This window comes from Cokeromyces recurvatus, assembly GCF_025118155.1.
Source record: "Cokeromyces recurvatus strain NRRL 2243 chromosome Unknown BX663scaffold_2, whole genome shotgun sequence".
Classification (NCBI taxonomy): domain Eukaryota; kingdom Fungi; phylum Mucoromycota; class Mucoromycetes; order Mucorales; family Mucoraceae; genus Cokeromyces; species Cokeromyces recurvatus.
Genome location: NW_026251388.1, coordinates 1,070,036 through 1,092,898, shown reverse-complemented (window position 1 = coordinate 1,092,898; position 22,863 = coordinate 1,070,036). Strand labels below are relative to the sequence as shown.

Here is a 22,863-nt window from a genome sequence, read left to right as displayed (position 1 = left end):
AGTAGTGGCAGCGGTAGTAGTAGTAGTAGCGGCCTTAGCAGTAGTGGTGGCGGCGGCAGTAGTAGTAGCGGCCTTAGCAGTAGTGGTGGCGGCGGCAGTAGTAGTAGTAGCGGCCTTAGCAGTAGTGGTGGCGGCGGCAGTAGTAGTAGTAGCGGCCTTAGCAGTAGTGGTGGCGGCGGCAGTAGTAGTAGTAGCGGCCTTAGCAGTAGTGGTGGCGGCGGCAGTAGTAGTAGTAGCGGCCTTAGCAGTAGTAGTAGTAGCGGCCTTAGCAGTAGTAGTAGTAGCGGCCTTAGCAGTAGTGGTGGCGGCGGCAGTAGTAGCGGCCTTAGCAGTAGTAGTGGTAGTAGCGGCGGCAGCAGTGGTAGTGGTAGCGGGAATCACATCTCTTTTATATATACACTTGGAAACGGCACTGTCGTAAGAAGCTGTACCTACAATACTATCATGGGAACCTAAAGGAGCAGGGAGTGCTGATACAAGAGCTAATACTGCTGCTGTTAAAGATAAGACAAACAATTTACGTGCCATTGTTCTATAAGAAGTATTAAGTTGAATAACTAACTGATACTTTCTGGAGAAGAGGCTTTTTATATATGTTCATTTATTTGATTTAAATAACGATAAGTGTTTTAAAACAAAAAAAAATCAGTTTTTTTTTTTGGATTTAAGACAAAGATCTTTCATAGTCAGGAAGTGTGCGGGAATGAATTTAAAACACAAGTGTATTTTAACTTTAAATGTAAATTTTTACACTCAAAATGATTGTTTTATTTTAAGCTACATTTAAATGCAAGAAGTGTTTGAAGTGGTCTTAACTAAGTTTACTTTTTTCAAGTACATTTTTTAGCTGAAAAAAAAAAGTAGAACGATTACATATTAAATGTCAGTTTTTTTTTTTTTTTTTTTTTTTTTTTTTTTACTGACTAGTAAACAACTGATTCATATATACATAATACTACAATTCTAATTAATAGATAATTTTATTTCTGTCAATCTTTAACTAGTTGTCGATCATATTATATCTTAATTGTTTTTAATTTTGATTTAAAATATCATACCATTATATTATAAATGCATATTTTTTACGTATTAAACATGAATCATATGAAACCATCAGGTAAAAAACGTTACTGAATATATTATATTGAAAAAACAATCTTCCTCCAAAGTTACTGATTATTTTAAGCAGTTTATAGAAGTCTGTATTATGCTTGAAACAATTTGAGATTTGGAAAGTTATAAGGATTCTTACTTTATTTCTTTCGCGTTATAATGAGTTATATTTCGAATGTTACCTTTTTTAAGGTTATAAAAAAAAGGGGAACTATTTTTTCTGTGTTTTGAATTAAAAGCTTTATTTTTTTTTTCTACAGTATAAATCAATTTGTTAAAATTTCGTGTAACAGATCGCACAATTGTATTATTGCCGATTTTACATTTTGAAACTATGTCATTATGTTTGGAAATCATGCGTATTAAGAATGAGAATTCTCTAAGATTTGTCCTTTTTTTTTAATACATACAATAATACATTAAACCTTATAATAGTCTTATTTTTAATATGTATCGATAATACTACAAAGAAATTATTTTATTAGCATTTAAACTTTTATTATAGTTTTATGAAATTGATTCATTTTAGATCTTCTTATATCAAACTATTACTATTATGCGTTTATCGGGCTTTGATAGCAGATATAGCACGAGGCATTTGCCTAATCAATTATACTTTAGGATGTTATCTAAGTGTACATTATATACATACTGTATTAGAGTATTTTATATGATTAGAGAGGTGGAGTCCCCATCAAGAGTCTCTACTAAATTACTAAGCTACTTCTTAGATATAACATGGATCCATTTCAGTCTTAAAGATAAAGATTATGTTCTTTACAATAGTAAAGGATAAAGCAAGTTAATATACCATTACTCAACCATAATGCTATAGAATCATAATATTAATATTCTCGATATATTATTAATTCTTTTACTAGATACAAACGAATTGCATGCTTAAAAAGAGTGTACCATCTCAAATATTCCTATTATTGTTAAGAAGGTTTCTCTTTTTTTTTTAAATTTTATCTGATGATTAGTTTCCCCTGGAAATAATATGTTGGTTTCAAAAAATAATAATAGGTACAATGTTTGATTTATTTTTTAATTGTATTATAACGTTCATTTGAAGTACATATACTTATCAAACTTTGAGATGGGATAGGGAAAAGTCTTTTATAAATTATATTACATGTATACAAGTTTTTTTTTTTTTTTTCTAGAAGAAGAGTAGTTTCATTTTACTTTTCCATGACAGGTCAAAAGAATTTAATAGGAGCAGTTAGTCGGAGGAGAAAGGACAATACTTACATTATCCAAACATATTCATCTCTTTTCTTTCTAATGGTGTTTTCAGTTTCTCCTATTTCAATATCAGTTATTTTATCGAATGATATTATAAAGTTACTCGTGTTATTCACAAAATGGAAGACTTTAAACTTGTCTAAGCCTTCATATTTTATCTATACTATTTAAAAGTATGTATTCTTTATAGTCGTAATGAACTCTGTCTTTTTTCTATATGTCTTTTTTGGAAATATTAAAAATGTATAGGAGAAAAAGAGAAAGAAGCATAAATGTATTTTTTTTTCTTTTAAAAAAATAAAATGAAAATAAAGGCTCCTTATCTACTTTACATGATAATTACGAATTAGATTGTCGAAAGACAAACAATATTAGCAATATTGTATAAATCTTTTTGCTTTTATAGATTATTGTACGAAATTAAGATATGGTATTAGAGTAAGTATTATTCCATTAAATTCTAATAAATCAGATTCAGCCTTAATAAAGAGAAAAACATATATTATATTGTTATCTATATTTACACTCTCCTCGATGAAAGTGAAAAATAACGATGATGAAGTGAAATACACTTCTTCTTCAAAAAGTGCGGAATATCAAAATAAGACAGCGAAGGATGACATTACCATATTGGGATTAAAATTAAATTATAAATCACGGTTGAGACAAATATAACTTATCAAAATGCTATTTAAGAAAACTACAATACATATGCGATCAAAAAAATAATATTATTTACAACAGTTTTAAAAAAAAAAAAAGTAACCAATAAGCACGTTACTGAAATATGATACAAACAGTACTTATGATTTCAATTTGAAGATTTGCAAAATCTAAACAGCAGTAGATTCTCATCATAGACAACCAGTGTTTCATTTTTATGTATGACACACAGTTTTTTATTATTATTCTTATTATAGAAAACGGTCAAGTTAAGATTTACAACAGAAAATGATAATATAGTCACTAGAGATTATACCATTGAATGAGATAAGTTTATTTTAAAGAATATAAACAATATAAGGAAGTGCAGCCTATTGCAAATAAGTTTCAAGTATAAATAATATAAACTACTTGTGCCATTCTGTAGCTACTTTTTCTTGCTGATTAAGCTGTATTTTGAGGTTGTCTTCTTTCTATGTATCGAGAACGAAAAGCTTATTAACAGGGTGGGATATTTGACAGGATAAGTAAATACCTTTTCACTTAAACTCCGTCAAAGCCTAGATTAGCGTTGTCATTAGAGGAAGGATCACTTATGAACTTCTCATTGTCCTTGCTTATTACCTCATAGTTAAGTTTTAGAGAAGTTGAGACCTTAGTTTCACCCTTCTGACATAGAATTATATCATGCATGCTGACTTTTTTTTTTTTTTTTTGCATATCATTATTTTTACGCTTCTCCACAATATAAGCACCACCCAATGTATACTGATTATCGGATTTATTTTTATCTTATCATTTATTATTCAAATTAGTAAAAATAAAAAGCAAATACACATCCTGTGAGTATTATTCTTCTTTGTAATTTAGAGATTTCTAAGAGACATGCTGTTGATCTTATTTGCCATTATTATTGAATTTATATAGTTTATTTCATTCTATTGTCTGATGCTTTCTGTTTTGACAATTGAAATATATCATGTTACGGCTTCCTTTAGCTTCAATTAATAATCATAGATTTTTTTTTTAGTTTAGTATCATTGTATAAAAATTCATTCTTATTTATTTTAGTTAATATTTCATTGAAATATATACATATTTTTTTATTTCGAAGTTTTTGGTAATAAACCACTCTTGTGAACTCATATCTATGCAACATCTTTCAAATTACAGTGAATAAAATTTGCATACCAACATATCCAAAAGGTCTACAAGAACAATCTCTAAAGATATAATTTTGAGATGTCTTATTCCTCAAAGCGTACATTCTTTTGGAAGCTTTTAAGAATTGGAATTTAAATTCCTTTATAAAAGCATATTCTTAAATATTATCAATAAATAACATCACTAGTTGCAAGTTTTAATTATAAAATAATACTTGATATACAAAGTATTTTGCAAAGATATTTTTTTTTAAAAAAAAAAAAAAAAAAAAGTTATTAACTACTTTAACACGAAGGATCAACATATCTACAGTTTGAAAGATAAAATGTTGAACGATGAAATAAACTATTGTTTGTAACAAACTTGTGAATAATCAGTTCGTAGAGAATAGCCAAAAAGCGTGATATAAAGTAAATTTCTATTAAAATTAAATACTATTGCAATATTATCGTCTAGAGTACCAGGAGCGACAAAAAATATATAATAGATTACACTGGTCAAGTATGCTGATTCATCTGTATATAAACTAGTTATAAGAAGAATCAATATGTCTATAAAGAAAAGAAAAAAAAAGTAAAAAAAAAGTAAAAAAAAAGTAAAAAAAAAGTAAAAAAAAAAGTAAAAAAAAAGCTATTTATGATCGTATTTAGTTTTGCTCCAATATTATATCGAATTATATTATATCTAGTTAGACATAAATATCATTATTATCTAAAGATTATAGTAGATATGTATTGATAATAGTAATACATGTTTATATATAGTATTATTATAGATATCACTTGAACTGCTTTATACTGTGTAACAATCTAAGCTTGAATAATAATAATAATATTATTATTATACATGTATATAGTGAAAATCATGTTTGATATTAGTTAATAGTTATAAAGAGATTTATTCATCGTTTTGTCCTATATGTTGATATATCATTTTCGATTTATACGTTAAATATCGAATCTGTTATTCTTTGAAAAAATAGGTTTATTTGGAGAGCTCGGTTAACTTTTGTTGATAAAGTTTATTTCATCCTTCTTTTTTTATCTCAATTTTATAAACTCTATCCCCTTATTTGATTAACTTTCTTCTTTCCTTAATAAAATAATATTCAATTATAAGAGAAAATTATTAATAATCCTAAAAATGGATAAGTAGAAGTAAGTAATAATGAAGAACTTCTCATATTTGGTTAGGAACTAAGAATAAGATATTCTAAGGATATCTAATGGCAACAAACAATTCAACCTTGTATTAATATAAATTAAGCAACTCAAGGTATATAATACTATTCATATTTTTTTTTAGATAAAAATTTCGTACTCTTTATTAACTTTTGTCAATATTACAATGACTGACTAATTATCATTTCTACAATTTATATACAACACATATATAGTGTGTTGTGCAAGTAACTATTCTTCAATCCTTGGTCCTTTTGAATTCTTCATATCAGCATTGGAAGGAGTGCTGCGTTCATTTACATACTTCACTCTCTTTGAAATGATAAGGAAACTGAAAAATCATACTACAAGTATTATACTGTTTTTGTTCATGATAGATCAAACTTTTTTTTTTCAAACCCGGGAAAAAGTTTAACTAAACCATCATGTGGACCTACTAGAAATGGAAAATGAAAGGATAGTATTCAGATGATGTATTTTGAAGTGAAAATTAGTTGTCAAACAAATTTTTTTTACTGGTTATTAAAGCGGAGCATATTTAAAATTTTAACGCCGATGCATTTGACATATCACGTGTTGGAAAACGGCAGGGGAAAGGAATAGTTGATGTTTTCGCGTTCGCCATTACACCTGATCATTTTTCCAATTGTGTAGCTAGTTTGATATTACAGCAATATCTAACCCAAAAAAAAAAGGCAGTAACATTCAATCGATCCATAATATTCTATAAACACAGAGAGGATAAACTTAATGTCCTTAACCTTATATTGAAGCTTTGATCAAGTGCTTTGCCTAAAAATAAAACTACTATTGCTATAGTATCAATAACATTAATAGTGAAAATGGTAGTTCAATTTTTTTTTTACTTTAGTAGCTACCTTAAGTTGTCTTTAATTCAAGCTACTTGGTTAACTATTAATAATAATAGAACTCTTTTTTTTTTTTTAATCGGTAATGTGTTCATGAAGCAGATAAATGTTTGAGGTTTACAACTACATAAGGGATGATGACCCAAAAAAGAATATATGACTCAGAAATCTTCTGCATCTGTTCCATTCTGATAAGGATGTCAAAAAAAAGGGGGGGGAAATGGAATTTTAAGTAATAATCTAAAATTCGTTCGTAAATTCAAAAAGAATTTCATGGTTAGGATTCTTAAAAAACGGAATACAATACTTGTACATTGAAGTAGCATCTTACAGCACGAGCTATTGACGTTTTATGAGCTATTCATACATAAAAAATACGAAGTATAATTCGTATATAAGGAAATATTCTTCTTCAACGATATAGTCTTTAGTGGTCATATCATTATCTTCTGTAAATTTTACTTTGATCGTTTTCTAATAACAAAAAAAAAAATTGTATATCATATATTAAAATGAAACTCTATTTGTTTACAGTGAAAATCTACTGTTGTAAATCTGTCAATCGTTATGTTCAAGTACATTTATCGAGTTATCAAAGTCGTTAATCAGAACTATTAATAGCACAGTAAAATCAGATTATGGAGACTTGGTGTTGTGTCAAAGGAATAATTTAAACAATAAAGTTTCAGTTTCAAATCTATTCAGATTATTTATGTAGAATAAATTTACAAAAAAAGAAAAAAAACAGGTTGCTTCTTTAATGGAAGTGTTGTATAACTTTTATAAGTATTATTGGAGAAGAATAGTTAATAAAATTTTAGGGACGATTAATTAATTACGCGTTTTATATGCTCAAAAGATAAAACAGCATAAAAAAATAAAAAACGCGTTTATGTTATTTTTTTTTCTTTAATTGACGGGCAAGCGTAGCTTACTAAACATAAAGAGATGTACAACAGCAATATGTATAGTTCTCACTGGCGAGATTATTAGTTTTAGTATATTCTGTTACACTGTGTTCATATTCTCTATTATTCTTTTTATTTATACAAACATTGAAAAAAGAATTATGCTTTTAATAACATCTGCAGCTTTAGAAAGCATTTTTTTTAAAAAAAAAAAAGATATATCCTATCTTGGCCTAAGTGGTTAAGGTTTAGTATACATTACTTTGCATGTGTGTGCGTACGTGCGTGTGTGTTTTTGTATTAAGACTATGTATTGAATTGTAAATAAAGCCTATATTTTGTAATTGGTCATGGTTGAATATACTATGGAATATATCAAAGCAAAATTCTTTTAGGAATGAAAAAATTGTATTATTTATCAGCATCTTTCATTATTTTTGGAAGATATATATAAAGGAATTGTATAACTAAAAAGAGGTATTATACAAACTTAATACAACACAAAGAAATAATAGTAATAATAATATCATTACTTTGCATAAAAATAAATGCTATCCTATTTGTAACAATGGAGATAAATTATAAATTTAATTTTTTCAAATATCCAGTTATAAGCAAACGTATTCAGATCCATAATATGGTTAAACTATTAAACTATGGCATCCATAATCTGCTTTAATTTATGCAATAGATATCATTATCTCAGTTATGAAATAGAATGGTTTTCCAAAAAAAAAAAAAAAAAAAAAAAAAAAAAACCTTGTAAAAGGAAAAGGAAGCTTCATTTATGTTTCCCGAATAATTCATTTAGTATTAAATAAATCGTATTCTATAATTCATTATATCAAAGAATGGCTTGATATAACAGCAGCTGGAAGCAATATTACTAAATATTTGTTTATGGATATCATGTGAAACATAAAGTATTTAGGACATAAAAATGACGATAACAAACAGTTTAAATAACAATAAAAAAAAATAGTAGCAATACCTGTCTTTTATTCGAAGAATAAAATAAAATCTATTATATTAAGATAGTAATAAGAACTCACAAAAGGAGAATGAATATATGCTACTGTAGAAATCATTTTCTCTTTTTTAATAATACTAAAATATGCTTTAACAGTTTTATATAAATTTAGATCTAAAAATGAAACATACGCTTTCATGACCTAACAGTCATTGTCAATTAATAAATTGCTCAACTAGTATTAGGATATCATATATTCACGCAAATTGAATTTATTCGCAAAATGAGCATCATCAAATTATGCAGTCTTTACATTCATCTCATATATAGTTAATTAACATATTGCATAATCGTATTTTTTTTTATTTATGGATCTTCAACTCAAGTTCTCACTAGAATACTTGAGCATACACAAGAGTAAAGTCGAAGAATGTATTTTATGTTAATACATATATATATATATATATATTTATGTAATATTTACATTAATAGTTTAATCTTATGGTGATCAATTCAATTGAGTATTTAATTTTAATTATAATGAGAAGATAATATAAGCTTCCGTAATTATATACAAATAAATGATATTCCTAGTATCTAAATATTATTTATACATGTTCCAAGCAGGTCATACGTAATATTAATAAACTTTTGATATATTTATATACAAATAATAGTAACAGATCAAGAAATGCGTCATTCATTTAATAGCTAGCTTTTACAATACCTATAATAAATATATAAATAAATATTTTATATGACTATAAAATGATGATAATTTTGTCAAAAGCTACACTAAAAAAAAAAAATAAGAGGGCAAATGACTAATCTTAAAAGAGACTATATACGTGTCACAGATGCATCAAAAAAGTCATTTTAAGAAACATTATAAATAATGGTTAGATTTGAATGTACCAAAATCATTGTTTTTCTTTCTTCCTATTCTATTCTATTCTATTTTATTAAGCATTGGTATGCAACGCCGTTTTATTTTGCGTGCTTCTTCATTATTCTTCAATACAAAGACATACATAAACTCTATTTATAAATTTAATAATACCAATGTCAGAAGGCTCACGCTTGTTAAACGACCTACTTTTCGTCCTGAAGTTAGCACACCCAAGAGATATATTCATATTAAATCCATTTCTACAGCTGCAATTATTTCTATTATAACTTCCTATTACTATTATAATAATAGAGATAATAAACTTAAGGTCAAAGATTCACAAGCTGTACCCATTTCAACCTCTACTAATTTACAATCTCAGAGCGTTACTTCCCAATTGAGCGATGATAGTAGTAGAGTAGCTTTACAATCTAAATCTATGCAAGAACTTTTATTGGCGCTGTTTGTATATAAATTATGCACCGTTCCATGGTTGGTCGATATCGCACCATACATTATTGACATCTCAGAAAAAATGCATTTACAAGATCCCATTTACTGGTTTGCCAAAAAGACGTTTTTCAAACAATTTTGTGGTGGGGAGACAGCTGAAGAATGTGTCATCACAATGAATCATTTATCGCAATCAAATATTAATTGTATACTAGATCTTAGTATTGAAGCTGATTTACATATTGAAGAAACAAAGGCAATTCAGAATGATAAAAGGAATAAACATTGGCAGCAGGAGCAACAAGCGGATGCTACGCTTAGAATGCTAAAAACATGCATTAAAACTGCAGCACAAGGACATCAAGATGAATATTCCATCAACAAATCATTAGTGGCTGTAAAGATAACAGCACTTGCTCCTCTTGATATATTACTCCAATTGAATCAAGTTATAGACCGTTTAAACAAAGCATTTGAAATGTATCAATTAAATGGTCGTATTGATAGTCAATGTGTAGAGCATGTTGCAACTCATATTTGCCCTCCAACGTATTCTGAAATTCAAAGACAGCAACGAACTGATTTTTTATCTCAATTAAAAAATCAAGATAGAACATTAGACTATAATGAGTATATCACATTATTTAGTTTAAATAATCCTGGTCGTAAAGTATGGTGGGAAACAGTGTATTCCAAATCAAAAAATGATGTATTTTTAACTCGTGAAGATTTAGAAATTTATGATAGAATGGTTCAACGATTGGATGAAGTATGTACGTTAGCTTATGAACTTGAAGTAGGTATAATGATTGATGCTGAACAATCTTACTTTCAAGAGGCTATCGATTATATAGCAATGAATTTGCAGCAACAATATAACCGTTTAGAACATAATGACCATATTCCTATAGTGTATAACACATGTAAGCTATTTCAGGTTTTAATTCAGATTGTATATTATCTCCTCCTCTTACTTATCTCTCTCTCTCTCTCTCTCTTTATTTTTTTATATATTATGTTATAGATCAAATGTACACAAAGACAGCTCAGAAAAAAATTGAACGAGACGTGGATAGAGCAGATAAAGAGAATTTTACTTTTGCTGCTAAATTAGTACGCGGTGCTTATATGGTCTCAGAACGAAAGGTAGCCTTCAGATATTCATAATAGTATTTTTTTTATAGTCAACTAAATTATATGTGATTAGCGTTCACAAAAAATGGGTTATGAATCACCTATTCATGATAGCATTGAAGACACTCATACTTCCTACAATAATAGTGTCCGATATTTAATCAACAAATTACACAAACATCAAGAGAACATAGATGTTAATTTGACAGCTACAAATACCCCTATTGTATTTATGGTCGCTAGCCATAATAGAGATTCTACAATATTGACTGTAGAAGAAATGGAGCGTCATCATATTTTACCCAAGTCTGGTGTTGTGCATTTTGGACAATTGTTTGGTATGCAAGATCAGATTTCTTATACTCTAGCTCAAAATGGATATTCAATTTACAAATACCTGCCTTATGGTACAATTGATGAAGTTATCCCTTATCTACTTCGCCGAGCCCAAGAAAATGCAACTGTCTTAGGCAGTGTTAATAATGAATGTGAATTAATTTGGCAAGAAATTAAGGATCGTTTACTTTGTATGATTAGTTTTTACACTCATCTCGATTGCCCATCCACATCTAGTATTGAGTATACTTCAGACAATAATAATACAACAAATAATGCGAATACTAATGATAGAATTATTACTGGAGCCTCTACAGAAGTAACTTAATTTTACGACACACACACATATATATATTTATATACTTTATATTTTTTTTTCTGTACGATAATCACTTAACAGTATTCCCCTTCACTCTTTCTTTCCTTATTTTAATACTTTTTGTGATTTTATTTTATCACTTTAAATAGATCGTTCTATTCTTTTTTTTTTTTATTATCTATACACATATAAAATAATAGTAATGTAAATTTGAATAACTATTATATATATATATATCCAAATCTATATCCTTTTTAATTCTGAGGCAAGAACCCCAAATTGTATCCATCGTAATATAACTGGCCTGATGTTTAATAGCCAAAGTTCTTGGTCAGTCATTAATCTTCCATCAGGATGTTTAGTTCTTTTGACGCGAAACCATTCTCTATGCTTTTTCCCACATTTAGGACATGTAAACATTACCTTTTGATATAAACTTGATAATTCTAAATGTATAAGTCTCTCTACTCTATGTGACAATGGGCATTTTGGCAATTCATCTAATTTATGTTTCAAAGGTTCCAGATTATTTTCCATGAGTGAAGTATCAGACGGTTCGGGAAAGCTCGGGAACAGTTCAATAATCTTGGGTATATACTGGCAATCTCGGTGTATTTGGTACATACGTCGATGCGGATCTGTTGTACGACCAATTTTAAAATATGCATATGCATGCTCGGATACTATTAAGTCTTCATCATGTAAATATGCATAAATATAACCGGACTTTTCACGTTTGGATATAGGTTTTTGTATTTCCTGACGAATTAAGGCTCGTTGTTCATCTTTTATATTCTCTGCAATCCACACTAGAACGAACATAAGTTATATGTCTATACAACATTCCTTTTCCCCTTCCTCTCCTCCCTTCCTCTAAATATATTAAAGTCAATACTTACAATTCCAGCAATCGTAAAGCTTATTGGATATATTTACTGTATTCACAGAAGGTGTTGCTTTATTTCTTTTTAATTTTGTCGGTTTTTTTAATCGATTAGCTTTAGTCACTACTACAGATTCGTACCTATTTCGATCTTTATGATTCTTTGAATAATGACGGTAACAATACATACGTTCTGATAGTGGAATAGAAGGATCAACTTTTAGAATGTATTTGCATTGTTGTCCACTATGCTTATTAAATCCGGAACAATGTCGATATTCTCGGGGATCTACTAGCTGAACACTATTTAATTGCGTTGGCCGATCCAAAGGTGGTACTAAAACTGATGGTAATACAGTTGTTGATATTTCAATGTTTTTATCAGGAATTGTTGATTCTAATAAGGTTGTCGTTCGATATTGACATTTTGTTAACGTTGAAATTAGTATTCTTTTTGGTACATTTATTTTTAGAGCTGAGATGTACCAATTCAATTTTGAGAAAGCAAATTTGTTTTGACATCGATTTAACATGATGGTATAATTAATAATATTAAAAAGTTTTTATGAGTTGAGTATTGCTATTGTTCCTGGTTTTTTTTTTAAGTGACTTGTATTTGTAGTTAAAAAGGAAAACATTATTATATCGGCAAAACATGCTGGTTACAGTTGAAGAAAATAGGTTGGGCCAGCCAAAAAATAATTTGGGCCATTCAAAAAAAATTCGGGACAGCGACGCTGAAAATGGGACACTCCTTATCATTCTGGCAAAGGTGTATAGATTACGAAAAGGGGCTATAAAAATTGAATGTAATAAAAAAATATTTATCCCAATTTTAAATGAGTTTCCCATTTTCAGCGTCACTATCCCGAATTTTTTTTGAATGGCCCAACCTATTTTGTTTTTAGCTGTAAAACTTGGTTCACCTGCCCAACACAATTAACATCAGGATCTTAATGTTTACAAGCTAGCGTTACACCTTCATATTTAATTTTTTTTTTCGTATAAGCATGGCTAATAAAGATAAGAATGAATTTTTGAGTATTTCTAATTAAAGCTGCTAGTGATAGTCTTTACTACCACGTTGTCTATTTATTCAAACGGGACATCAAAAATATGTTTACTTTTTATTAGATGGAATTGTTTCATTCAAGAAAATAGACTTACACCTTAAAGTATGATAAAGTATTCTGCCAATGATAGACAATATTTGTTAGAAAAAAAAAAGTTTATTAACAAATCTCTGGTAATACATTCATGGAAATATACTCGATTTATATTGTATGTTATCTAATTTATCAGATGTGTAAAAGGTATGAAATATGCTTATTCGTTCAGTTTTCTATTCTTGAAACCATTTTGACTATTTACATTATCATCTTCAACTCTATTTCTTTTAAGTGATGCAGCAAAGCTAGGTGGTAAAGGGATATCTAGTTCTAATTTTAATATATATATAAATATACATACATACATACATCAATAACTCGGTATATTCTAAATATAACTATCTCTTACCATCATAGCTTGATCCACCTTTGGGTGTACTATCGATTTCTTTTGCAGCTATAGCAACAGCAGAAGCTGTTGAAGTAATGACATTGTCGTTGTTTATAGGGGCCACATTATTTGCATTCATTATAGATGCCGCGTTATTATAATTTACTGTCTTGTTTGGTCCATAAAGAGCTAAATATTGCTCATGCGTGATTAACTCCATTTTACTTGCCTCTTTGGTAATTCCATATGCTTCCCCTTCTATTTGACGTGAACAACCAGGTAAAAAGCTATGAACAACTGATAGACCAAGCATACCGAGCTTGACAAATGGAATCTTTGTTTCATCCTTTAAAATGATCCAAGCATTATTTTCATTAATCCATGAAATAGCAATAGGCTGTATAGTTGGATAAAGTTTTTCAATGGCAGTGTTGGTTAAACCAGTAGGAATATTATGAAGATAGAATTTATTTGGATATGTTACTATTTCTATATAATATGTAAGTATAAGCATATGTCTATCAAATACTTTACTTACCCACTGTTTCTTCTCCTTTTAAATTAATATAAGGAATTTCACTACGCATCAAGAAAATACGTCCGTAATAAGGTGTTAAAGATTTATCCATAAAAACGCTTGACTTATTCTTCTTTTTTAAAAATTCATCGTCAGAATCATCACTTGATGCTTCTCCCTCTTCTTCACTTGAGGATTCATCTTCATTATTTGCTTTCTCCTCAATTTCAGACACATTATCCCTGTCTGATTTTTCCTCTTCTCCTTCATCATTTGGATTCCTCTTTCTTTTACCAATGAGGGCTTTATTTTCTTTTTTTTCTTGCTCATCTAGATACATGCATGTAAATTAATATAAAAGGAATGAAAAAAAAAAGAAAAGAAAGAAAAAAGAAACAAGCAAATACCTTTTTTTTCACGAATAAAAGCTATAAAAGCAAGATAGATTGCACCTGTCATGTAAGCATCATAAGCAGCCTCATGCTCGACTTCACCTCCAATACCTGAATAGCGATCAAAATTTTCAGCCATAACTATTATATACATATAATTAGATTAAAACCAGAAAGTTACTTGCTTTTCATGTTATTTCTTACTAATTTCTTGGCCTGCTTCTTTTAATTCATTATATACATCATTATATAATGTGCCTAACACAGTTGAAGTAAAGCATGTCTAGAAACGAGCGGATTAATAAAAAGTTATATAAGATATACATCTATATCATTTTACTTTTAGGGCAGGATGATATTCTGCTAAATATTTAGTATCTACAATAGTCGGCCACATGCTGTTTGCGATCTTTTTAAACTCTTGAATATTATTTGGTAAGTATTGCCAGAATTGATCTACCGTATGAAAAATATCGAATACTGCATTATGTGCAATCACTGGGCAATTTGCTTTTCTAATCAATTCAATAATCGTACGAAAGTTTAATTTAGGTGACTAAATTTGCATATTAATAAATAAATAAATAAATAAAAAGTTTAATAGTGTGGTTTGTTTGTTTACGTACATTAACTGCCTTTTTTCTTCTCTCTTCTTCTTTTAATCTTGTAATTTGTACATGTTTACTATCTCTTTGAGTTGCTTGTAAAAAGCCATTATATTTACTATCTTGAACTTCTTGATAAATAAGCTTCTTGTAAAAATTACTATTCACTTGTACAATTAAGGGTTTTTCTGTGTTGTCCTGCAACCACTTTTGAATAGAGTTTCGATTATATTCCAAGAAACTTTTATTAGCTTTAGTCAATGTTGATTCTATGTGATTCATATTAGTTTAACATTAAAAAATTTGACTATGAATGTGTGCATGTGTATATATATATATATGTGTGTGTGTGTTTTTCTTATACCATTAATAATACTACGTCTATTTACAAGACTAGTCCCTTGATTAGACTGATACATAGAGCTTTCTTCTGAATAGTTATAGAAAGGAATACCTTCATCAATCAATTTATTGAAATCAAACTTGTTAGATCTTAAGAAAGTCAAGCTACTTGCTGAAGCAGAAAAGACACGCCGACTCTGAATTTCAGCAGTATCTGCACCAAAGATATAAAAATTAAAAGGCTTCGCAATATAATTTTCTGTAGCTGGATCGCGTTTAAAAGCACAAACACCAAATTGAATTATCGTAAACTCTTGGACACAACTTTTTATCTTTGAATATCTAATTGCTATATCATCGCCAGTTTGAAATTGAACATCGGGTGTTGTTAAGCCTAATTAGATCATATAAATAGGTTTAGATTTAGATTTGCCTTATACATATACATATATATATATATTACCTGTTAGTTCAGTATCAATAGAAATAAAGTCAGCTTCGAGTAAAGCTTCTTTTATCAAAGGTAGTTTTTCTTCAAAATTACTCTTAAGGATTTCCATGTTAGATTACAGTAATTTGTTTTTATTGAAAAGAAGAGATACACTCGCTTTAACATGGAGAAAAATTCTTAGTTTACAATTTAGGAACAAAAAACTCAAGTCACAGAAATGATCTGAAAAAGGCTTTTTTATTATTATTATGTAATGTTGCAAAGTTCTTTGACAGCAAAAAAAAAAAAAAAAAAAAAAAAAAAGAAGCCATTCATTTAAAAGCATATTAAAAAATAACTTAATCGTTAAATATGTAATATTAAAGTATATAACCAATATGAGACAAACATAGTTGCTATAAAAAAACATTATATTGAAGGGTTTTATGCTTCAATTTTATATGTACGTTTATAATGTCTAATAAGCTTATTTAATTATGTTCTAAAAGCATTACAAAGAAGCTTGCAGTCTAACAACAAACAGTTCAAGTAATATTGTCCTTGAAGATAAAATGCTTTTGAAAAGATCTTCAAACAATAACCCTTAAAATCCCATCACTTAAATCAATAACTCTAATCAAATAATATGTAGCTTATCCATTATGGCTAACAGAACAATTTTTTTTTTTTTTTTTTTTTTAATACAAGATTATTTGTTGTTTACTATTCTTATTGTATCAATATATTTCTCCAGCAAAGGATTTCCACCTAAGCGCTTGATTTCATTTAAGGCTTCAATTTCCTTTTCATAAAGAAAGTTTTGAGTATATTCAAAACTACCAGACTTCTTAATCACTTCTAGTGCATATTTCTTAACTTCAATTGAAGTTGGCTTTTGAGCAATAATACTCAGCAACTGTCGATTGGTAATATCCTTTCGAATAGCATGAATGATTGGAAAAGAGAATTTACCTTCTGTTAAATCTTCACAAAATCCTTTATTATTTGAATACTACAAAATATGAGTAATTAGCGTTAATACAATACTGTACGCATTCATACTTTACCGTATCTGATTGAAGGTTCATATAATCGTCACGAACTTGAAAATGAATACCAATAATGTTAACTAAAGGTGTATAATCACTACAAAACATATCCATTTTTTTTTTAGTAACTTGCATATTTTTTATAGACATTTTATTACATTTCACTTTTACTTGCTGCTTGCATAAGTCGAACAGCCAATCGTAAAAGACCACTGGTTTCTTAAATGTATATATGATTACAGGTTACTATATGTATATAATTTATAATTCAACTTACTATTATTCACCATCTCAATATATTCTTCTTCAGTTGGACATGTCAGACTATCTCTCCAATATAACTCAATTCCTTGTCCTCTATGTAAATTAATTAATTCCTCTGTACACACTTTAATCATTTCGGGATTGTTGAGCTTCATTACTTCTTGTAAAGCCAAAAAAATTACATAGTTAGCTGTATTAATAGTTTGAGGGACACCATAAATATGATGGGCAACAGGTACTCCTCTTCTTAAATCTGAATCATCTTGCACATCATCAATCCTATTTAGTATATTATAATAGTCGGTAAAATAATAAATAAATAAATAAATAAATAAATAAATAAATAAATAAATAAATAAATAAGCTTACATTAAACTAGCATTATGAAGCATTCCAATGACTTTGTTAATAACTACAAGAATATCTTCTGATACATGCAACCAAAAGTCAAAAGCAGTTATTAATTTAGCTCGAATATCTTTTCCAGGGTGAGAAATCAAGTATGAATAAGGCTCCATAATAATCTAAAAAATAAATAAATAAAATATATAGAACTATATATGAGTAGAAGTTCTATTTACGTTGATACACTAATTTTACTTCTTCAACTGATCTGCCTTCTTGTCTATTCTTTGGGTTTATCATAGTATTAAATAAGGAATATGAGGAAAATGAGGTTTTCTTTGCATTGATTTTTTTCTTTTTTTCTTTTTTATAATAAATTGCGGATGATGAATTAATTAAGATAGAAGGTCTTAAAAAGGAAATGTATAAAAAAACAAGAAAGCAACACACTACACACGTAAATAGAAAGGAATTGCCTATTTATCGTTTATAAATAAATTCAGCCGTTTCTTTCTCAAATCTATGAAAATAGCTCATAAAGCTTTTACTACTCACAGTAGACATGTGGGAGGAATTGCTATATAAATATGTATTCGATATACACATTGAGAATAGTAATTAATAAATATGTATTATTAATAGCGTTTAATCTATTCGTATTTAAAGCCCTCTTTATATAAACGTTATCTTATAATAATGTACATGTTATATTACTATTTTATAGGCAATACAAATAAAAAAACATAGTATCATACCTCCTCCTTTTTTTTTTATTTTTTTCAATCTAAATACATCTCTTTTCTATATACATTCTAATATATTTTTTTTACAGTATACAGCATGATTATTTAATCTTTGTAGACTGATCTGGGATAACCAAACAACGAATACCAAGATAAGTGCAAATACTGTCAATAACACAGACAGCCCAGCGTAAGTATAATACAAGCGATAAAATAAAGTAACAGACTAAATAAATATACTCGGATTGAGGAGTAAAAATAGGTGGCCTTTACAGAACAAAATGTTAGTTTACAGTAAAATATAAATGATACAGAAAATACTTACATAGACGTATATAAAGGCAAATTGGTAATAATAGCTCCTAAAACAAGAGGGATTAATAAACCAGTAGGAAGAGGTGAAGGTGACTTTGTGAGATGAGCCAAAATAATCTTAGAGCAAATACGACCAAAGACAATACCAACAGCAAGCAAGTAAATTGCATAATGTTGATGAGAAAGGATAAATGAATAAGGTGAAGTAACCCATAAGTAGAAAGAAGCTACATAAAGCACAATTGCCCAATTATCATATAACATTGTACGAATGAATGGCTTTTTTTTCAAACGGCAAGCTTTATACATAGCATAAAAGCTTATTTTACAATTAACAAAAATTATCAAACGTGTATTTCTTTTTTTTTTTTTTTTTTTTTTTTTTTTTTTTTTTTGATAAGGTCACTTACCAGACTGGAACATGAGTAAATAGAAACATAAGACCAATAAACCAAATATAAGCCTCATTCAAAGTTAACTGTTGCATGTAACTAGGCAAGCTGGGAATCATAGATCCCAATTGAGTCTTCCAAATCATAGGGCCATAGATACCAGAAATAGTAAACATAATACATAAAAGAACGACACCTTCAGTAGGTACATTAACATAACCCAAATATAATATTTCTGTATGGTACTCTTCAATTGTTGAAAGATAAAAGCCGGTGGTAGCAATTGCATAAATGATGACTGCCGCTTTTGTATGACCTAAACCGAGAGCTGACATTTGAACGATAGCAGCAAAAGAGCAATTCAATGCATCACAACCATGATCAAACAATTCACCTAAAGGACTCGATGTTCCAGTTCTTCTAGCTTGACGCCCATCTACATTATCAAAAGTAGAATAAAGCCACAAACCCAGGGCAAATGAAAAATAAATCCAAGAAGGCCCGGCATCCTCTGCTTCCATAGTTGGTACATAAATGAAGACAAGAATGACATTAAAAATTATAAACAATAATCCAATCAATGTTATCAAATTAGGTCTAAGTATATTATAAAATAAGTAAGTTTAATAGATTTTATAAAATATTATACATGTAATACTCTACGCCATGTTTAAAGGAAAAAACTTGATTGCTAAATCCCAATAATGTCGAAGGATGTATCTTGACAAAAAGGACTTATCAACACTTGCATATTTATATAACTTCAAATTCGAAAGCTGTTTATCAGTCAACACCGGTGTCCTCATTGTTCCTTCTCAATCCCTTATATAATAATTTTTATGGTATATAATGACACGGTGTGTGATAATTATCTAATGACACTTCTAAAATCTAGCAGTCACGTTAGTTGTGACTTTTCTTCGGGGTGTTATTTTTTCTTAACATCTTTAATAAAAAGGAAAGCTTTTCTTTTGACAATAAATTAATTGTGTACATTGAGTACTGCGATTGCAACTGAGGCAATTGGAAAAGAGAATTAATCAATATTGTCAAATGAAGAACTCGGGATTTAGGAGAAAACTGTCAAGATTGTCGTTTGGTTTATTGAGTCTTATTTAGTTTTATTATTATACTTTATTTTATTTGTTTCTATATTATTATTTCACACTTAAGCACCGCAGACGTATCAATAAATGATTTATATAGTAGCTCCATTCCCAAAGTTCGCTTTCCAATGAACTAAATTTGCTTTGGTTCTCGACCAAAGTTCGTTTCTTAAAAGTCCAGTGTTCGCTTTTTTATTAGTCAAAGTTTGTTTTGGTTATACAATAGTGGCTCACAAAAGTGTGGCAATGTTTTATGACTTTTGGCTGAATAAAGAAACATGAATAAGAGTATTTTTAATGGAAAATTGACAAAATTTACATTATTTTTTATAGCTTCTTAACTTCATTTACATGCATGAATGTTCATTTCAACAACAAATCATGTCATTTTATGCGATTTAGCCATTTCGCTGCATAATAATTTTTTTTTCTTTACAAAAAGGCCATTTTTTTTTGTTTATTTTTTATTTTTGACCTCTTATTATCGTTTTTTCCTCAAAATCGTAACTAATCTGAACAACATTTGTGCATTATTCCCATTAACACATTGATCATTACATACAATAGAATGAAACCAATTGCTTATGATATATAGATGGATATTCCAGCAAAACCTAATGCTAAGGAGTCTTATAGAGATGTTTCTAAGGTAATGGGCGTGTCAGTTAGGACAATTGGCAAAACTGCCGAAGAAAATCAGATTAAGATTAACGTAAAACAAGGTAGACCAAAGAAGATTATCCCATTATTTGGAAGATTGATTGCGCAATCTTTTTATACTGGTCATTTTATCACTGCCTGGAACTTACATGGTCAAGAGTATGATATTTTTAAGGGCCATGGACTTTGTAAGAAAGATTCAATTCTTCAACAAGACATTGATCCGAAACATACATCTTAATATACCTAAAATTGGTTCAAGAAAAATAAAACAAATGTCCTTGAATGGCAATCATACTCACCTGATTTAAATCCAATTGAAAATCTTTGATTTTATTTGAAAGTACAAGCTTGCTGCCTATGATAGACCACTAAAGAACATGGATGAGTTGTGGGAGCGAATTGCTGATGACTGGTACAATAAATTCACGGCAGAGCTATGCTTTTAAACTCATAGAAAGCATGTCAGGATGCATTGAAGCAGTAATAAAAGTAAAAGGTGCTGCTATTAAGTACTAAACACTAAAGGTACATTGTTTATTTCTTTCTAAAAAAAAAAAAAAAAAAAAAAAAAAAAAAAAAAAAAAAAAAAAAAAAAAAAAAAAACTATTTGCATAAAATTTATATACATATAGCTTTTAACATGATTTTTGAAATAAAAACATCATATAGTGCATATATGCTATAGGTATCATCAGAAAGAGGAGACTTCTGTCTTTCCGCTAATACATACTATATAGCACTTTGCTTAATAGATAGACAATCAGTTATGGTGGATTTGTATGAATTACTTAAAATTCCGAAACATTACCACACTTTTGTGAGTCGCTGTAGCTCAATTTTTGCCCTTGCATCATCCAAAGCTCGCTTTTGTTACCATCAGAGTTTTTTTTCTTGTCCTTTTTTATTGATTTATCTAGCTAGTATGAACACTCAATTAACATATGGTCAAGCCTATTGTCTGGTTTTTGGCTTTCCCCCAACTAAAGAAAATCATGAAAAAACAAAGCAATACTTTGACACAAGTCTTCTAGATGTGTGTTATATAGATTCACTTGGACCAAGGCGTCCCATTGCAACGGTTCGAGGTCTTATTTCTCGTGATCCTTTCACATACCATTCATATTCTTATGCTCCCCCTTTAAGCCCATCAAAGTACTTTGTTAAAGAATCAAAATCATGACCATGAATTACGCAATGGATGAGGGCAGATGGTTCGTTTGGTAGAGTAGAAAGAATACGCGTATCAGGAGCTCAAGCACGTGGTCGTTGGCTTTGGAGACTTAAAAAATGCTATCATATGCCTATTAACTTCTACAAAGAATAAAAAAGACATGTAGAAGAAGAGGCAGATGTAGTAACAATCGGGTATGCTCGAAAGTCCTATGGAAATGAAGCCATATTAACACATATTCGCCTACTATAGCTTCAAGTTGACAAGTTGCGTGATAGATGTCTCGCAAGAAAGGTGTTTGCCTCTTCACGTTGCAGTGCTGCAATGCCTTTAGAAGCTCGTGATAAGAAGTTGTAATATTTCTTTTAAAATATCAAATAAAAAATATTAGAAAATAAAAAATAATAATTAAGACAAAAAGAGTCAACGAGACCGAACAATAGTTCTAAAGTCTATTATTTTATTTATGGATTTAAATTGATGGGATATTTATAAGAATTGTTAAAGAGGTCTGAGGATAAGATGTGAATCAGAAAAGTATTAGTTACGACCGATTAAGATATGTTAAAGATAATGAAGTGTTAGAAGCTTTAATATTATTTGATGAAGTGGATCAAGAGAGATTTAGGGGAATCTAGATAGAATTCCTTGATCCGCTTGTTTAATCAAGAAACATGACGTTATTAGTCAGCTCATGACACAGTGAGTCAAGGTCCAGGTCAGTGAGTCAAGGTCGAGTCAGTGAGTCAAGGTTGGAGTCAGTGAGTCAAGGTCCAGTTCAGTGAGTCAAGGTCGAGTCAGTGAGTCAAGGTCGAGTCAGTGAGTCAAGGTTGGAGTCAGTGAGTCAAGGTTGGAGTCAGTGAGTCAAGGTTGGAGTCAGTGAGTCAAGGTCCAGTTCA

General features: G+C 29.2%; 6 protein-coding genes across 6 annotated transcripts; 2 read left to right on the top strand and 4 right to left on the bottom strand.

Moving 5' to 3' along the window:
- Positions 1–9,090: 9,090 nt before the first annotated feature.
- Positions 9,091–11,256, top strand: BX663DRAFT_426740 (FAD-linked oxidoreductase-like protein; the record flags this gene model as incomplete). The annotated part of the gene is made up of 3 exons (XM_051522568.1): positions 9,091–10,381; positions 10,483–10,604; positions 10,666–11,256. 3 exons carry the CDS (start codon positions 9,091–9,093, stop codon positions 11,254–11,256), a joined length of 2,004 nt encoding a protein of 667 aa, XP_051387240.1.
- On the bottom strand, positions 11,256–12,778 carry BX663DRAFT_495333 (meiotically up-regulated gene 113-domain-containing protein). The gene is made up of 2 exons (XM_051525619.1): positions 12,147–12,778; positions 11,256–12,056 (listed from the first exon to the last, which is right to left on the bottom strand). The coding sequence occupies exons 1-2, from the start codon at positions 12,661–12,663 to the stop codon at positions 11,491–11,493; spliced, it is 1,083 nt and encodes a 360-aa protein (XP_051387239.1). The 5' UTR covers positions 12,664–12,778; the 3' UTR covers positions 11,256–11,490.
- A 561-nt stretch (positions 12,779–13,339) lies between these two features.
- BX663DRAFT_495328 (ribonuclease H-like domain-containing protein) lies at positions 13,340–16,082 on the bottom strand. The gene is made up of 9 exons (XM_051525618.1): positions 15,950–16,082; positions 15,509–15,880; positions 15,166–15,413; positions 14,880–15,095; positions 14,744–14,822; positions 14,555–14,680; positions 14,169–14,477; positions 13,649–14,119; positions 13,340–13,569 (listed from the first exon to the last, which is right to left on the bottom strand). Exons 1-9 carry the CDS (start codon positions 16,044–16,046, stop codon positions 13,457–13,459), a joined length of 2,031 nt encoding a protein of 676 aa, XP_051387238.1. The 5' UTR covers positions 16,047–16,082; the 3' UTR covers positions 13,340–13,456.
- Positions 16,083–16,607: 525 nt separating this feature from the next.
- BX663DRAFT_495318 (geranylgeranyl pyrophosphate synthase) lies at positions 16,608–17,965 on the bottom strand. Its single transcript, XM_051525617.1, has 6 exons — positions 17,830–17,965; positions 17,599–17,753; positions 17,243–17,508; positions 17,124–17,184; positions 16,984–17,062; positions 16,608–16,928 (listed from the first exon to the last, which is right to left on the bottom strand). Exons 1-6 carry the CDS (start codon positions 17,872–17,874, stop codon positions 16,626–16,628), a joined length of 909 nt encoding a protein of 302 aa, XP_051387237.1. The 5' UTR covers positions 17,875–17,965; the 3' UTR covers positions 16,608–16,625.
- Positions 17,966–18,317: 352 nt separating this feature from the next.
- Positions 18,318–19,939, bottom strand: BX663DRAFT_495315 (uncharacterized protein). Its single transcript, XM_051525616.1, has 4 exons — positions 19,688–19,939; positions 19,043–19,621; positions 18,643–18,951; positions 18,318–18,584 (listed from the first exon to the last, which is right to left on the bottom strand). Exons 1-4 carry the CDS (start codon positions 19,828–19,830, stop codon positions 18,419–18,421), a joined length of 1,197 nt encoding a protein of 398 aa, XP_051387236.1. The 5' UTR covers positions 19,831–19,939; the 3' UTR covers positions 18,318–18,418.
- A 1,349-nt stretch (positions 19,940–21,288) lies between these two features.
- Positions 21,289–22,410, top strand: BX663DRAFT_495312 (uncharacterized protein). Its single transcript, XM_051525615.1, has 2 exons — positions 21,289–21,318; positions 21,463–22,410. The coding sequence occupies exon 2, from the start codon at positions 21,560–21,562 to the stop codon at positions 21,971–21,973; it is 414 nt and encodes a 137-aa protein (XP_051387235.1). The 5' UTR covers positions 21,289–21,318; positions 21,463–21,559; the 3' UTR covers positions 21,974–22,410.
- Positions 22,411–22,863: the final 453 nt, after the last annotated feature.

Coding starts and splice junctions, on each gene's coding strand:
- BX663DRAFT_495333 (XM_051525619.1), bottom strand. CDS start 12,663: ATGTTAAATCGATGTCAAAACAAATTTGCTTTCTCAAAATTGAATTGG. Junction 12,057..12,146: donor GCTTTACGATTGCTGGAATT/GTAAGTATTGAC, acceptor TGTTCGTTCTAG/TGTGGATTGCAGAGAATATA.
- BX663DRAFT_495328 (XM_051525618.1), bottom strand. CDS start 16,046: ATGGAAATCCTTAAGAGTAATTTTGAAGAAAAACTACCTTTGATAAAA. Junction 15,881..15,949: donor TATTGATACTGAACTAACAG/GTAATATATATA, acceptor TGATCTAATTAG/GCTTAACAACACCCGATGTT. Junction 14,681..14,743: donor AGAAGCAGGCCAAGAAATTA/GTAAGAAATAAC, acceptor TGTATATAATAG/TTATGGCTGAAAATTTTGAT.
- BX663DRAFT_495318 (XM_051525617.1), bottom strand. CDS start 17,874: ATGATAAACCCAAAGAATAGACAAGAAGGCAGATCAGTTGAAGAA. Junction 17,509..17,598: donor CTTCATAATGCTAGTTTAAT/GTAAGCTTATTT, acceptor TATACTAAATAG/GATTGATGATGTGCAAGATG. Junction 17,185..17,242: donor TATTGAGATGGTGAATAATA/GTAAGTTGAATT, acceptor TATACATTTAAG/AAACCAGTGGTCTTTTACGA.
- BX663DRAFT_495315 (XM_051525616.1), bottom strand. CDS start 19,830: ATGAGGACACCGGTGTTGACTGATAAACAGCTTTCGAATTTGAAGTTA. Junction 19,622..19,687: donor TTTTTTCCTTTAAACATGGC/GTAGAGTATTAC, acceptor TAATATACTTAG/ACCTAATTTGATAACATTGA. Junction 18,952..19,042: donor TTTACTCATGTTCCAGTCTG/GTAAGTGACCTT, acceptor TTGTAAAATAAG/CTTTTATGCTATGTATAAAG.
- BX663DRAFT_495312 (XM_051525615.1), top strand. CDS start 21,560: ATGGTGGATTTGTATGAATTACTTAAAATTCCGAAACATTACCACACT.